The 12,872-nt window shown below is 47.8% G+C and overlaps 1 protein-coding gene across 7 annotated transcripts in view; it reads right to left on the bottom strand.

Moving 5' to 3' along the window:
• EPB41L4B (erythrocyte membrane protein band 4.1 like 4B) overlaps window positions 1-12,872 on the bottom strand; it is a 117,219-nt gene that overhangs the window by 73,336 nt on the left and 31,011 nt on the right. For 6 of the 7 annotated variants that reach the window (XM_074330801.2, XM_074330805.2, XM_074330803.2 and 3 more), the window contains exons 2-4: window positions 12,065-12,169; window positions 2,591-2,633; window positions 1,651-1,729 (exon numbers count right to left, since the gene is read on the bottom strand). In XM_074330801.2, the coding sequence (XP_074186902.1) occupies window positions 1,651-1,729; window positions 2,591-2,633; window positions 12,065-12,169 (227 nt within the window). The remainder of the gene's footprint in view (window positions 1-1,650; window positions 1,730-2,590; window positions 2,634-12,064; window positions 12,170-12,872) is intronic. The other variant, XM_019734179.3, reaches the window with a different exon arrangement.

The following is a 12,872-nucleotide window of genomic DNA, read 5'->3' as shown; positions in this document are numbered from 1 at the left end:
ACCCTCGGTGCCCCAGAAGGGAGCCAAACACAGCACACAGCGCTCATACACAGCCATGCAATGTGTCCATTTCAACACGCAAGGGGAGCCCCTGGATTGGGCCCTGAGCCAGCCCCACCAGGAGTCCATAGGGGTTGCAGCTGACTGTATCAAAAAGGTTACAGCTGATGGTAGTTAGCCACTGCTTAAGGCTTTTTTTTTTTTCTGATGCAGTTTAACTGCAGACCCTATCTTTTAAAAAATTGTGCATGTGTGAACACACACACAGATATACACACACAAATTCTGGAATTGGACTGCAGCTGCTGGTTACAGGGGTAACAGAAAATGGGGAAGAAGGACGCAAATAACACAAGTGGGGTTCCCTTAAGTAAAAAAATTAAGTGTTTTGGCTTAAATAAGTGGTTTGTTTTGTTTTACCAGGGGGATGTGGGCATCAGAATCACTCATGGTGCTTGTAAAAACCAAAGCTGCCCACACCGTACTCCTTGCCTATGGGATCAGAATCGCACACACAAGAGTGATCCCCAGAAATCTGACTTGTTCAAAAGCTTCCCAGGTGTCTCTGATTCACACAACCCTGGTGAAGAATCATTGGCTTTGACGACAACGAGGAGCAGTGTGTTTCATGCAGGGCTCTAAAGGGGAACACTAGAATCATTTAATTTGTTTGAACTTTGAAAACAATGGAGACAGTCACTCTCCATGGAAGGGATATAGGAGAATGTGGGTGACCCAGAAATCAGGAGGGAGGGGGCGGAAGGTTCTGGTACATTCCAGAATGTTCCTGCCTGTGACAGGTACTTAACCTGCACTGAACTGAGTACTCCCATCAAGGAAGACACAGTGCTGACGCAGCCAGAGCTTCCAGTTCCTATAGGAAAGTCTAACTACAGAGCCCCATAAGCCTCTCCAGCACAGGAGAGGGTGATAAGCGGTCTTTAAGGTGTTACTTGGGTGGACATCTCCAAGCTAGTGGTCATCTCCAAGCTAGCGGTCATCTCCAAGCTAGCGGTCACTACCATGGACCACCCAGCAGCTTACATGTCACCACTACTGTCCATCACACAGACAATGTCATTGGGGTTCTGCAGACATCAGGCTGGGGTGGGTAGAGAATCTCACTGATAAAAGAGTGGCTGGAGGGAAACTCCACACTTAAATGTTTTTTAAGTCTCTTTTGCTTCAACACTATTTCTAAAGTCTGATAGACAGGGGCAGGCACAACATAGAAGAAATTGTTACTTTGATATGATAACAGTCAAGGGAATATTGTGAAGTCCCTTAAAATAATAAGATGGCAATTTTGGACTGAGAAATGCTCTTCCAATACCTGCCTTCCCTTTTTTGTATCTGAGACAAAAATAAAGTGCCATCAAACAACTAACCAAATTACCTCAAGTCCAGCCAAACAAATGTGACACGAAAAATAAATCTTTTCATTTTGATTCACTAAGAAAAAGGTCAAATTAAGCAAAGTGTGGATTTTCAACAGAAAATAGAGCGAAGCACAGACAAAATGCTAATAACTCAGGATATAAAGACAGCAAATGGAATGCGAGACAAACCCACAAAGTAGAAGACCCATAAATTATAAGCAAGGTAAGTGCTATTGGGGGAAGGGGAGTCTTGTTCTGCATTTTGTCCTACCTTGTAAACTCTTCACGAAGGTTGTTTGGTTCTGAAGAATAATATTTAACTCGAAAATGCAAAGCATAAGCAGGTCCAACTAAACATTTGGAGATGGAAGGTTGAAGATGTTTTTCCCCAATTGTGAAGATCACAGGATGGACAAAAAGGAAGAACACGTAAAATCTATTAACACAGTCACCACGACACTGGGAAGGCACAACAGCACATACAAAGCTAGTACGTTGTTTTCAAACTTGGTTTGGAAAAACTCAAATGGATTGTTGCTGGCACAGATGCTTTAGCTAGTAACCTCATTCTGGAAGAAAACCGTAACCATCTCGATAAATTACTAAGAGCTGACATGTCACTTTCACCCCCGATTGCCATGATGCTCCAAACGGATTACTAACTTTGTAGAAAATACGAAGTGGGCTGAAGGAAAGGGACACACAAACCGTCACATGTTCTGTGACCGAAATAGACAGTAAAAGTACCTTAGAGTGTTAAATTTTTAAAAATTACCCACACGTAAATAACACTGAAGAAACGTGGTCGCGACACCTGTAAAATCGGAGCGAGACCCGACGTCAAAGGTCCCTCCTGCTCTCCTCCTGTCGGAGTCTACTTTATTACTCATTAGGAAGTGAATGTCATAAGTATAAAGTCATGTTTCTGAACAGCAGACTGATCAGTTCTCATTGGCAGGGGGGATCTGATTTCAAATGAGAACATAGTCTGTTTCCTAACATCAACGAAAAATTCTCGTTCAAATTTTAAACTCTTAACACTTGGCCAGCCTTAAGAAATTAAAAATCATCCACTTAAAATTGAATTTATTAAAAAAAAAAAAAAAATGCTCCCAAGTTCTAGTGAAAACAGAACACCTCCAAACGTTGGCAAAAGAATTTACTGCCCGATAAAAGAAATAAATGAGTAGGCTAAATTCTGCTTTACTTACTTTTCATCTGCTTTTTTATGGGTTTGGAATGATCCAGCCAGTGCTGAAAGGAAGAAAATGCTTCTTTAGGAATATTTCATCAGCAAGAGTATCCAGACCTCAGAGTTACCCTCCTCCACAAACTGTAGTAATTCTACCCATAAAACCATAGATGGGGCCAGATCACCTGTTCTGCAAACTGCTTGGGGTGGTATAAAAGAATCTATGTTCATGTACGTAAGTGCATTTTCTTCTGGGGAGAGAGCCCAGAGCTTCCATAAGCTTTTCAAAGAGGGGCTTCCAAGAACTTAAAACCCTGTAACTGATTGATCTGTAAAATCCCTTCTAGTCAGTGGAGCCACCAACTGCCTCTTCTAAGTTTCTCAAGTTACAATCAGTCTTCTCCCATTATTCCAAGTCTCTATTAATCCAGGAAGATTATAAACCACGCTGCTGAGAATCTCTGGTCACTGGTCTTGTAGTTCTGTCGCCCCAAACGCTAAACTTATTAAACCAAAATTCATGACCCCTCTATTTTTTGACAGGGAAAATGACCCACGTCGACGATGGAAAGACAGGCAGGGATTTGCCTGAGAAACTTTTGCTCTGATCAATGAGGGCAATGCAACATCCTCTAGTTTTTACCAGAAAAAAACACTTCAGTCTTATCCATCCCAGGAAATTATAAAACTATTCCCCTCACATAGAAGTTTCTCTATAATGTCATTGTTGTTGATGCTACAGTGCAAACAAGCCTCCGCAGCTTAAAACATCCACGGAAAAGGGTGTTTAGGACCACTGCACTGTGAGCCCCTCTGTGTGCCCCCCAAGCCCCGGAGGGCAGGGACGTCCGTGCACGTCAGCATCTGTGTTTCCTGTGCCAAGCACAGAGCGTGGCACCGAGCAGGCCCTTATTAGATTCGTGAGACATAAACACATGCTCAATATAATTTTTTTTTTTTTTAATGAAGCAAATAGGAGCTTTTCCCATCACTTGACGTAAACGCCAAACAGGCTGGGACTTCACTGTGAAGAGTCACAGCTGGAATTACACAGCTAAGAGTGGGTTTCTCACTAGCTATTCAGAATCAGAGGCCATTCTGCTGACTGTCAATATCCTTTCAGAGGCAACCGACACTGGGCACCTTCTAACAGCGAGAAAGGACAGGACTAAATTAGTACAGTGTACTCTACCCCTGGCCCAAGAGCCCATTATGACTATGTGGGAGGAGGGGGATAAGGGAACACAAAGCAAGTCACAGGTGAATTATAATACAGTAAGCTGTGAGCAGTGCAATGGGAGATCATGGGCTTCTGTCATCTCCACTCCCCGGCTAAGCCAAAGCCACCGTGTCATAAGAGCAGCAGATCACGGCAGCAGATGCGTCTCTCAAAGGCAGACATACACGATGCTTTCTCTCACTGTCAATGGCTTTGAACTGGAAACGACCTAAATGCCCATCAACAAAGACAGATGAAAAAATGGCTCATCCATATAATGAAATACTCTTCAGCCTTTAAAGCTGATGTGGGCCTATATTTATTGATTTGGCAAAAGATCCACAGCACAATGCCAGATGGGGGGAAAAAAATCAGGTAGGATCCCATTTATATAAAATGACTATTTTCTATCAAGATACATCCAAAAAGATTGAGAGGGGTTATTTTTGGATGTGGGGCTGTGAATGCTGTTTACTTTTTTCTTTATTACTTTGCTCCATAATTTTTTTACTTTTAATGAGAATATTACTTTCATGGGGGTGGGCTGGGTTGGCACTTCCATTATTCATTTATTGTTTGTCTATCAGGCAGTTTTTGATGATCAATTTGCCCCAATAGGTCTCACTGCTGCCCTCAACCAGGCTGAAAACCCTGGACCTCAGTCCCTGGGAGGGGAGATACAGACTTGATGAAAGTTCTATAATATTTACTTTCCTGCCAAAGTAAGTATCATGCTAATGTCTACGACTAAACCTGTTCTCACTTTCAGGTGAATTCACCATTACCAAGCAAAGAAAGTTCTCCCAGCAACCAGCCTTCTAAGCTTATTAGCCCCAGAGGCTCAGAGCTTAAAGGATCTTGTCCCACTGTTTTCCTGTTTCAAGTCTCATCACATTTATTTTGAATAGAACAAGGTTAAGCCCAGCATTCCGCTCCCTCTACTGTCAAAGTCTTCTCTCTACCCAACTCAAACCTGTACTGTTCCCTTTGCTGTGGTTTTCCAACCCTGGCTGAGCATTACACTCACAAATACCCAGGTCCAACCCAAGACCCATGAAACAGAATCTCAGAGCATTAATGTGTTTTTTTTAAAAGGCGCTCAGTGTGCCCATTAAATATTTAGTGAAGTCTCCCAGCGTCCTCTCCTTCCCAGAATGTATCCTCATCATCTTGGGGATCTTGAAACATCCGTGACCCCTCCTGAAAACTGCCGCTTGAGCGCTGTAAAAATCTTAAACGATTTCAGGGTTTCCTGGCCAAATTTCTCCAGCCGGTGTTAACTCAGACAGATCACAGCTGGATGCTCCTACTGGACAACAGACTGGTTTTCCCTCTGGCCACTCTGCTAAAGGAGCTCCCTTATCCTGTGGACTGGCTCCCATCCTTTGTGCCCAGCAACCAGCCACAGAGCCCTGACCAGAGCAGGACGTGCTAGGATGGAGTCCTGTGACAAGGCTGGAGCTCGCTAAGCTGGGAAAGGAATCCAAAACAGCTCCATTTGAAAAGCTCCTTGGCCCCACGGCGTTCAGACCAGGTTTGCTTGCCAGCATCAGAGGCGATAAGAAACACCAGTCACCATCCTAAAACGAAAGGTGATTAAAACCCATCTTGTATCCAACCAGTTCAAAATGACCTAACTTTCTTCTTAGCTGCAGGAGCTGAACAGACACTGACCACGCGTATTTTATCCCACGAGACCACCTCATGAGGAACAGCCGGGCACTAAGGCCCTACGTGGCATTTAGTAAATCGCATCCTGCACTCAGTTTGGAGGCTTGTAGCAGCAGGACCTGTCTTGGATGTTCATCTGCATCGTGGCTAAATATAGCCAGGCTGCCTGTCAGCAAAGCCCAAGGCAAACGGCTCCAGCCCTCACAACGGACCAGTGAAGCTGTCGCTGGAAACAGACAGGTGCATTTCTGAGTTCAAAGGGCAGACATTTAACTCAAACACTCTCAACGGGTGCTAGAAAGGTGGTTTCTGATCTGAATTTCTCATCCAAGTCCATCTGGCAAAACCCCTTCCATAAATCAAGATGTGAGATGATCTGGCAAAGCCCATCTGGTCTAACAGTACCTCACTTCTGGAACTGTCATGCATAAGGCTGGACAGAGAATGTCACTGTCTCAAACCTTGCAATTGGCACCTGAAGTGTGTGGGGGGTTTGGGGCAGATGTCTTGTGAGACTGAGCCCTTCACCTGTGGGATCTCAAGCTATCTCCAGGTAGACAGTGTCAGAATTCATTGTTTAGTGGTGTTGGAAAAAACACACCTTGGACTGTCACATCCATCACTTTCTCAGGCCTCAGCACAGATGAAGGGGGCCCCCGTGGAGAAGGCCCAGGAAGTGCCCAGGCAGAGGCAGGTCTCTAACTCCAGCAGTGTCAGCATCCAGCGCTCTGGGTCTCTACACCACACACTGGGTGAAATGCCTTCTCTGCCCCTGGAGGAACTTTCCGCCTCCTCACCCAGAACAAAGCCCTATAGACCCATTTATACCAGCTACTCCAGGTTTCCTTGGGGAGTTGTCTAAATCAACTGCAGAGACCCCTTTATCAACTGCTTCACATATAGCACCAATGTTTGCACACAGGCAGGAAACCACTCGCCCAGCCAGCATGCAGAAACAGGCTGCTGGGAGGCCTGCGGCATTTCTTGAGCAATTTCATATTTCTTTCTACTAAAATGGAAGGAGGCAGAAGATCAGAGTTCAAGTCCCTGTTCTGCCACTCCCCTGGTGTGTGGCCACGAGCAAGGACCCCCCGAGCCTCACTTTCCTCACCTGTGCACCGAGCTATCTCCTAATACACTGTCTGAAGAATCAACTGAGTGTCCTTGGAAACTGCAATGAACCATTTAAATGGAAGGAAGGGTTTTTACATTTTTCTCTTAGAGTGACATATCCCACGATCAGCAGTGACATATCCCACATCCTACGGTGCTTCCCCGAAAATAAGACCTCACCGGAAAATGAGCCCTAGCATGATATTTCAGGATGACATCCCCTGAACGTAAGCCCTAATGCTCTTCTGGAGCAAACCTTACCATAAGACCCGGTCTTATTTTCGGGGAAACATGGTACGTTCCCTCCAGGTACATCTGAGATGGTAGGGACGCTCAGCAGTGTCCGCACAAGTGGCCGATGTGATGACATTCCAGGCAGCCATCAGAGTGAAGATGCAATAGTCCCTTTGGCATCCACTCAGCCCTTCCAGCAGTCACCATGTCTGTGTCACCCTCACCACAGCCCTGGGACTCTTATCACCCATCTACACAATTCCATGCTGCAAGGACCGGAGGAAAAACATCTCACAAGTCTTGAGAGTAAGGCCCAAAATCACCTTTTCTGGATTGCTTGTTATACACTGCATCGCCATAAAACGCTCCCTGTGCATGTTGGGAGGGGGCCAGGAATGGACTTCCAACGGCCCCACCTCCCCTCCAGAACACCTGCCCCACAGATGGGGAGGGAGGCTCCTGTCCCAAATCCTGCCGCTCCTCTCATCCTCTGGGGCCCATCCCGTGTTTGCCCTTCCCCTGGGATACCTCGTTCATCTCCTCAGTGATTCCTAGGTAGTCCTCCTCCCGGCTCCCAAAGTGGAGGGCTGCGCCCGCTCTATTGCAGCTCCCCCACCAGAATGTGGCAGGCAAGGGACAGTGTCCAGCTCGCTTCTGCACCACAGAGCATGACACCAAGTAAGCTCCACGTCAAAGTTTGCTGAATGGCTACTGACTGAATGTTCTCTTTCCGTGTGTGTATGTGTCACGTTAACACATGTCATGGAACCACTAGGGCCCAGCAGAAAGTGCTGGGCTTTGGAACAAGACCAGGTTCTGAATGCCGGCTCTGTCCCTTACTTTACCCGTTACAAGGTTCCCGATGCCTCTGAGCCTCAGCGTCGTCATTTGTAAAATGGGTCTGCTCTCTGGCCAGCTTTACAGCAGCAATCAGACCAGGCTGTGAGAACAGCTGGGTGGGTGCAGGTCGGTGCCTGGGCTCTCAGAAGAAAGCTTTGCTATGTAAAATTACAACCCAGACCCCAGCTAGAAGCTGAGCAAAAGTGAGATCTACAGAGAGGGTTCCCAGGTGGCCTTCCCGTTTTGATATGGAAATGGAAACAGGAGGCCCCAACTGCTAAAAATAGGCGATGCCAAGAGACTTTGACCTTGCTTCAGGGCTGGGCAGGGCACTATGGAAACCAGGCCTGGCTCTTTGCAAGGAAGCTGGGATGGAAGCTGGTTTCGAAGAGAGCTGTGCCAAGAGCCCTGCCGCTGCCAGCCCTCTGATTTGCCTGTCAGGAGCTGGGTAGGGGTGTCAGGCCTTGCAGGAGCCTCAATTATGAAGTAATAAGCCAACGGCCATGTGGACCATCCCCTGCAGGCCCCCATCCATTCCCCCACTCTCCACACAAACACACCTACCACAATATCCAGTCACCTGCCACCAACCACACTGTACCAGGCCCTCAGGAAATCAATGATACTCCAGAAGCCCTTGCAGAGAACCCGCCCAAAGGGCTCTCATCTACACGGCTAAGGTTTCTCCCACAGGTAAGGTGGCCTTGCAGGTTCCAGCTGACCTCCTCAGCATGTCATCTCTGGGGACTGTGATTACTTCTGCTCCCCCCCTTCAGCCTGCCCCAGCTAGGAAGACGAGCCCCACACCCACGTCAGATTACAAATCCCTTTCTCCTCCCGTAACCCACGGAGCCCCTCAATTTCCCTGTGAAGTAGATGTCACCACCTCCACCGTCCGGTGAGGAAAACCAAGGCTTCAGAGGACAGTGGACTGAAAAGAACACTTAAACCTGAGACCATAAAAACTGAGTTTGAGTCAAACTGTGCTGCTCACTGAGTGACTCACCAAGGTCTGAGGCACTGGGCTCGCCCTGGAGAAGATGGACAATTGGACAGATGGCTCCTAAGGTCCCTTCTGGGGCTAAAGACTATGGTTCTCGGGTATGTGCCCTGTCACCGAGAGTCACCAAGAATCAGAAGTCCTGTCTTAGGGTCTAATCAGAAAGATTTTGTTTATGTGCACAAATAATGAACCCCGCGGCCAAACGAGCAAGCTGCCACAGAAGGCAGAATAAGCTCAGAGGTTTACACAGAGGAGGAAAAACGCTTTGAGTGCTCAGGATGTGCTGTGTGACAGAGTGTCACCTGAGACGGTCTTGAAGGATGGCCAGAAGTTGAAACGGGGTGAGAAAGCGTGTTCCGGGAAGGGAACCAGCATAAGCAAAGGCACAGAGGTTTAAGTGTAGGCATGACCAGAGCCCGGTCTGGAAGGAGCTCAGCTTAGAAACCTCAGGGATGAGCAGAAGGGTCCCAGGAGCCGCGGCTGCTGCACTCCTCCTGGGGCCTCAGAGGCAGGCGGATGAAGACACTGCACCTGCCTTTGTGCGGGAGGAAAGCACATCCCGTTCACAGTGCTGGATGCTGGAAGGGCTTCAGGGCCTGCAGCGCGTGAGCGTCTGCAGGTGTCTGACCTGGGAAGGATGCCTGGATCCTGCCATGAACATCCCTCCTGCCACACAGTGATAGGGCACGGGCAGGCGGGACAGCCTGGCAGCCACAGGAGCAGAGGCTCACAGCAAAATCCTTTGTGATGGAGTCACATCCCTGGCTTTCTGGGAACCTGAATGGCTGGAGAGGGCATGAGGACACGCCCACCACCAAGGCAACAGGCACTTGGCTGTCATGGCAGAAAGGACAGAGATCTTCTCTTTTCTAACTAGAAAAGACGTGTGGGGAAAAAGACACGCCTAGCTCCTCCTTTAGACTCCGAATCATTGAATGTTAGAACTGGAAAAGCTCTTGGGAGAACAGGCCCAAGAACCCCATTTTACAGAGGAGGAGACTGAGACCAGGGAAGAAAAGGTGGCTTATCTAAAGCCCACCAAATGAGTCAGAGGCAGAGCCTTCGGCAAGGTCCAGGGCTGACTCCTAGCCCAGGGCCATGGATATTCTCAAGACAAAATGCCACATAACTATTATACAGCTTAAGACACACAGGAGAAGGCAGATGGAGAAGCGTTTCACGGAAGAGGAGGGCCGACAAGTGTCAGATGCTGGGGACAGACTGGAGAACTCTAAATTTGGCACTCGGGAAGCAACTGGAAATGGGACCATGGATGCAGGTGTAGGGAGTGAACGCTGGAGAAAGGCATATGCCCTTAAGACAAAATCGGTGAGAAGGACTGTTTTGTCTTAAGGGAATGAAAACAAGGAGCGTTAGCTAAATGACCCGGGTCTTCTCAGCAGGAGACAAGGCCAACTGACAGAAGAGAGTTTTGGTGGGGACTGGACTACACGTCTGTGGTCAAGATTCAGAAGGGGAACCGTGGGACGCTTACAAGTCCATCAGGGGCTAACAAGGCTCCAAGAGCAGTGTGGAGACTTGGACTTTGTCGAACCTGTGATCTGTGCTCGTGCCACAGATACAGCCTGTGACTCTCCAGCAATGCTTGGCAGCCTGGGAGAAGCAGCAGAGGAAACAGATGGGCCTGAGTGTCAAGGGGAGGCCAGGGGACAGTCAGGGGGGCAGGAGAATCAAAGGACAAGTGAGAACACAGTGAGATGGGAGGCTTTGCCAGGTCCGGAGGAAGGCAAGGGCAGGAGGGGGCTGGAGGAGGGGGAGAATAAGGCAGGAGGGGATGGTTAAGGGCCAAGGCCAGATGTAGAGGGACTGGAAAGATGGAATCATGGGACGTTATCCTGGAATGGGGAGTAACAGAAGTCTGGATCTTGGAGTGACTTGGGGGTGACAAGACCCAAAGTGAATCTGGCTGAGGTTTGATCAGGTGAAGCTTCCATGAGAGGAAACAGTGTCCAGAATATTTTTAAGAATCAGCAATTTGAACTCTGAGGTTGCCAGAGGCCTTGAGTGCTAAGGTCAGAGGGCAGCGTACTGGGGGCCCCCACCTCAAAGGAAGCAGCATTGGACAGGAAGGTGAAAAGAGAAGAGCTGGGCTGCCCCTCCCCAGGTTCCCGGTGAAGTAAGAGTCCACAGCTGGGAAATGGAGACGGGATCAGGACCAGTAACTCAAGGAAGTGGCTGGTGTGTTCACACAACAGTGGGGGTGGGGGTTGTGAGGGGAGGGGCTGTCAGCAGATAGGAAGGCCTGAAGGTGCAGAGGGGGCATCCGGAAGGGGGGGGCGCCCAGGAGGAATTGTAATCAGGATGGTCCCCGGTATCATCTGCAGACTCAGCATCAAACCAACACTCTCAGGCAGACCCAACCCCAGGCATCGATGTGGAGCATCTCCACTTCCCAGCTGTCACATGGGGCCCCGGGAAGTAGCTCAAATGTGCCTTCCAGGTAGAAAGGCTTTGAACCCCGCATGAGGAGCGCCAGGTCTCCAGCTCAACCACGTCCTGTCCAGGAACCCACCCTTTCACACACTGTCTAAAATGGCACCACCTCTTACTCTGTCTTTCCCTTTACTCTGCTTTATCTTTCTTCACACTTAGTACTACCTGTCATAGATGTGCTCACTGCTTTATCCACAGCGCTTAGAACGGGACCTGGGGCATAAGACGCACTCAATCAATATGTTTAGATTGTTCAATAAATTACCTGTGAAACCCAAAGCTGGACCTGGTTGGGGAGGGAAACTCTGAAGTCCTTCCTACTTTCTAAATGAGTGATTCTGAGCTGCGTTGAGGTCACTCACGCTCGCACCTCCACTGTGAGCTGCTCTGTCTCAGGCAAAGCAAAGGAAGTCTTGGCTGACCTAAGACAGCCTTCTGGAACCTGCGAGATGGTTCTCGACCACTGCCAAAGACCTGCTCCCACTGCCCCCCTTACCCCACCCCCACGCCAAGCCTAGCTGGGATTCAGCAGTGTTCACAGCCCCTGCTCTCCACACCCAGCAAGACTTCACGAGAAGATGGTGGTGCAGCCTCTTTTGCTGGTGAAAAATAAAAGCATCTCCACTGAACGCATTTCTATAATGATGTCTACCTACTCTAGAAACATGCCCATCTTGCACCCCTACGCTTGGAAATGCTTCCTTAATGCATCCCCCTAGGTGCCAAAATGTTCTTTGTCTCTTCCTCTCCCAGTTGTTGGTCCCCGGGTGGGGTGGGAGGGGGGCGGGGGGCATCGTGGATGCGCTTCACACGGGCACCATCCCCACCATCCCAACGCCCGTGACAGCAACAATGTCACAATTTTACTCCTATGCTTCTCTACCAATTTCTAGCAGCTGTGGATCTGCCAGTAGCATGAAACACCAATCTGTCCTGAAATGAATCAGAAGAATACATACCGCAACCTGGGCCGAGTCAAGGAACTGGAGGCCAAAGTAATCTGTCTCCACAAGGTCCAAGTGGTACACGATCTGATCAAACAAATCCTGGCCTTTGGCATGTTTCTGGAAGGCAATTGGGTAGATGAAAGTTTAGGATGTGACAGCTGGATAAGAAACAAAACATTAAAAAATAAAAAACATCACTTTTCTCTGCATATTGCATATATGTATGTGTCACAGTACACAACATTTTAAAAATTTAATAAGCTTTAATACCAGGGGTGCCAAAAAAATGTATACACAGGACTTGTATTCATCTTTTGTTATCGGTATATATTATTACAATTTTAATACAGTTTTTTCCTTTCTTAAAATGTGTGTACATTTTTTTGGCACCCCTCTGTATAATACAAATTCATGGTTAAATCTAAGTGTTCCCAATGACAAAAGAAACACTGAACAACAATGTCACGGGATGATGTAGGAACCAGTGCTTTATGATGAAAACTGGTAAATAAGGGGGAAAATCGGGCATTGGTCCTGCCTTTAGCTGTGGCTCTAGGTATCAAAGAGCAGATGGCAGCATATACAAAAATTAACTCAACATGGATCAAAGGCCTATGTAAGAGCTGAAAAGTATGAAACTCTCAGGATAAAACATAGGCACAAATTTTCACAATCTTGGATCAGGCAATGGTTGCTTAGATATCACAACAAAAGCACAAGCAACAAAAGAAAAAATAAACTGGACATCATCAAAATGTAACTTTTGTACTTCAAAGGACACCAAGACGACAAGAAAGTACAAAGATAACCCAGGATGGGA

The sequence above is a fragment of the Rhinolophus sinicus genome, chromosome 16, assembly GCF_057876585.1.
Source record: "Rhinolophus sinicus isolate RSI-liver-muscle chromosome 16, RSI-T2T, whole genome shotgun sequence".
In the NCBI taxonomy this organism is placed as follows: Eukaryota; Metazoa; Chordata; class Mammalia; order Chiroptera; family Rhinolophidae; genus Rhinolophus; species Rhinolophus sinicus.
Note: the sequence above shows the minus strand (reverse complement) of the source record. Positions and strands in the feature narration are given on the sequence as shown.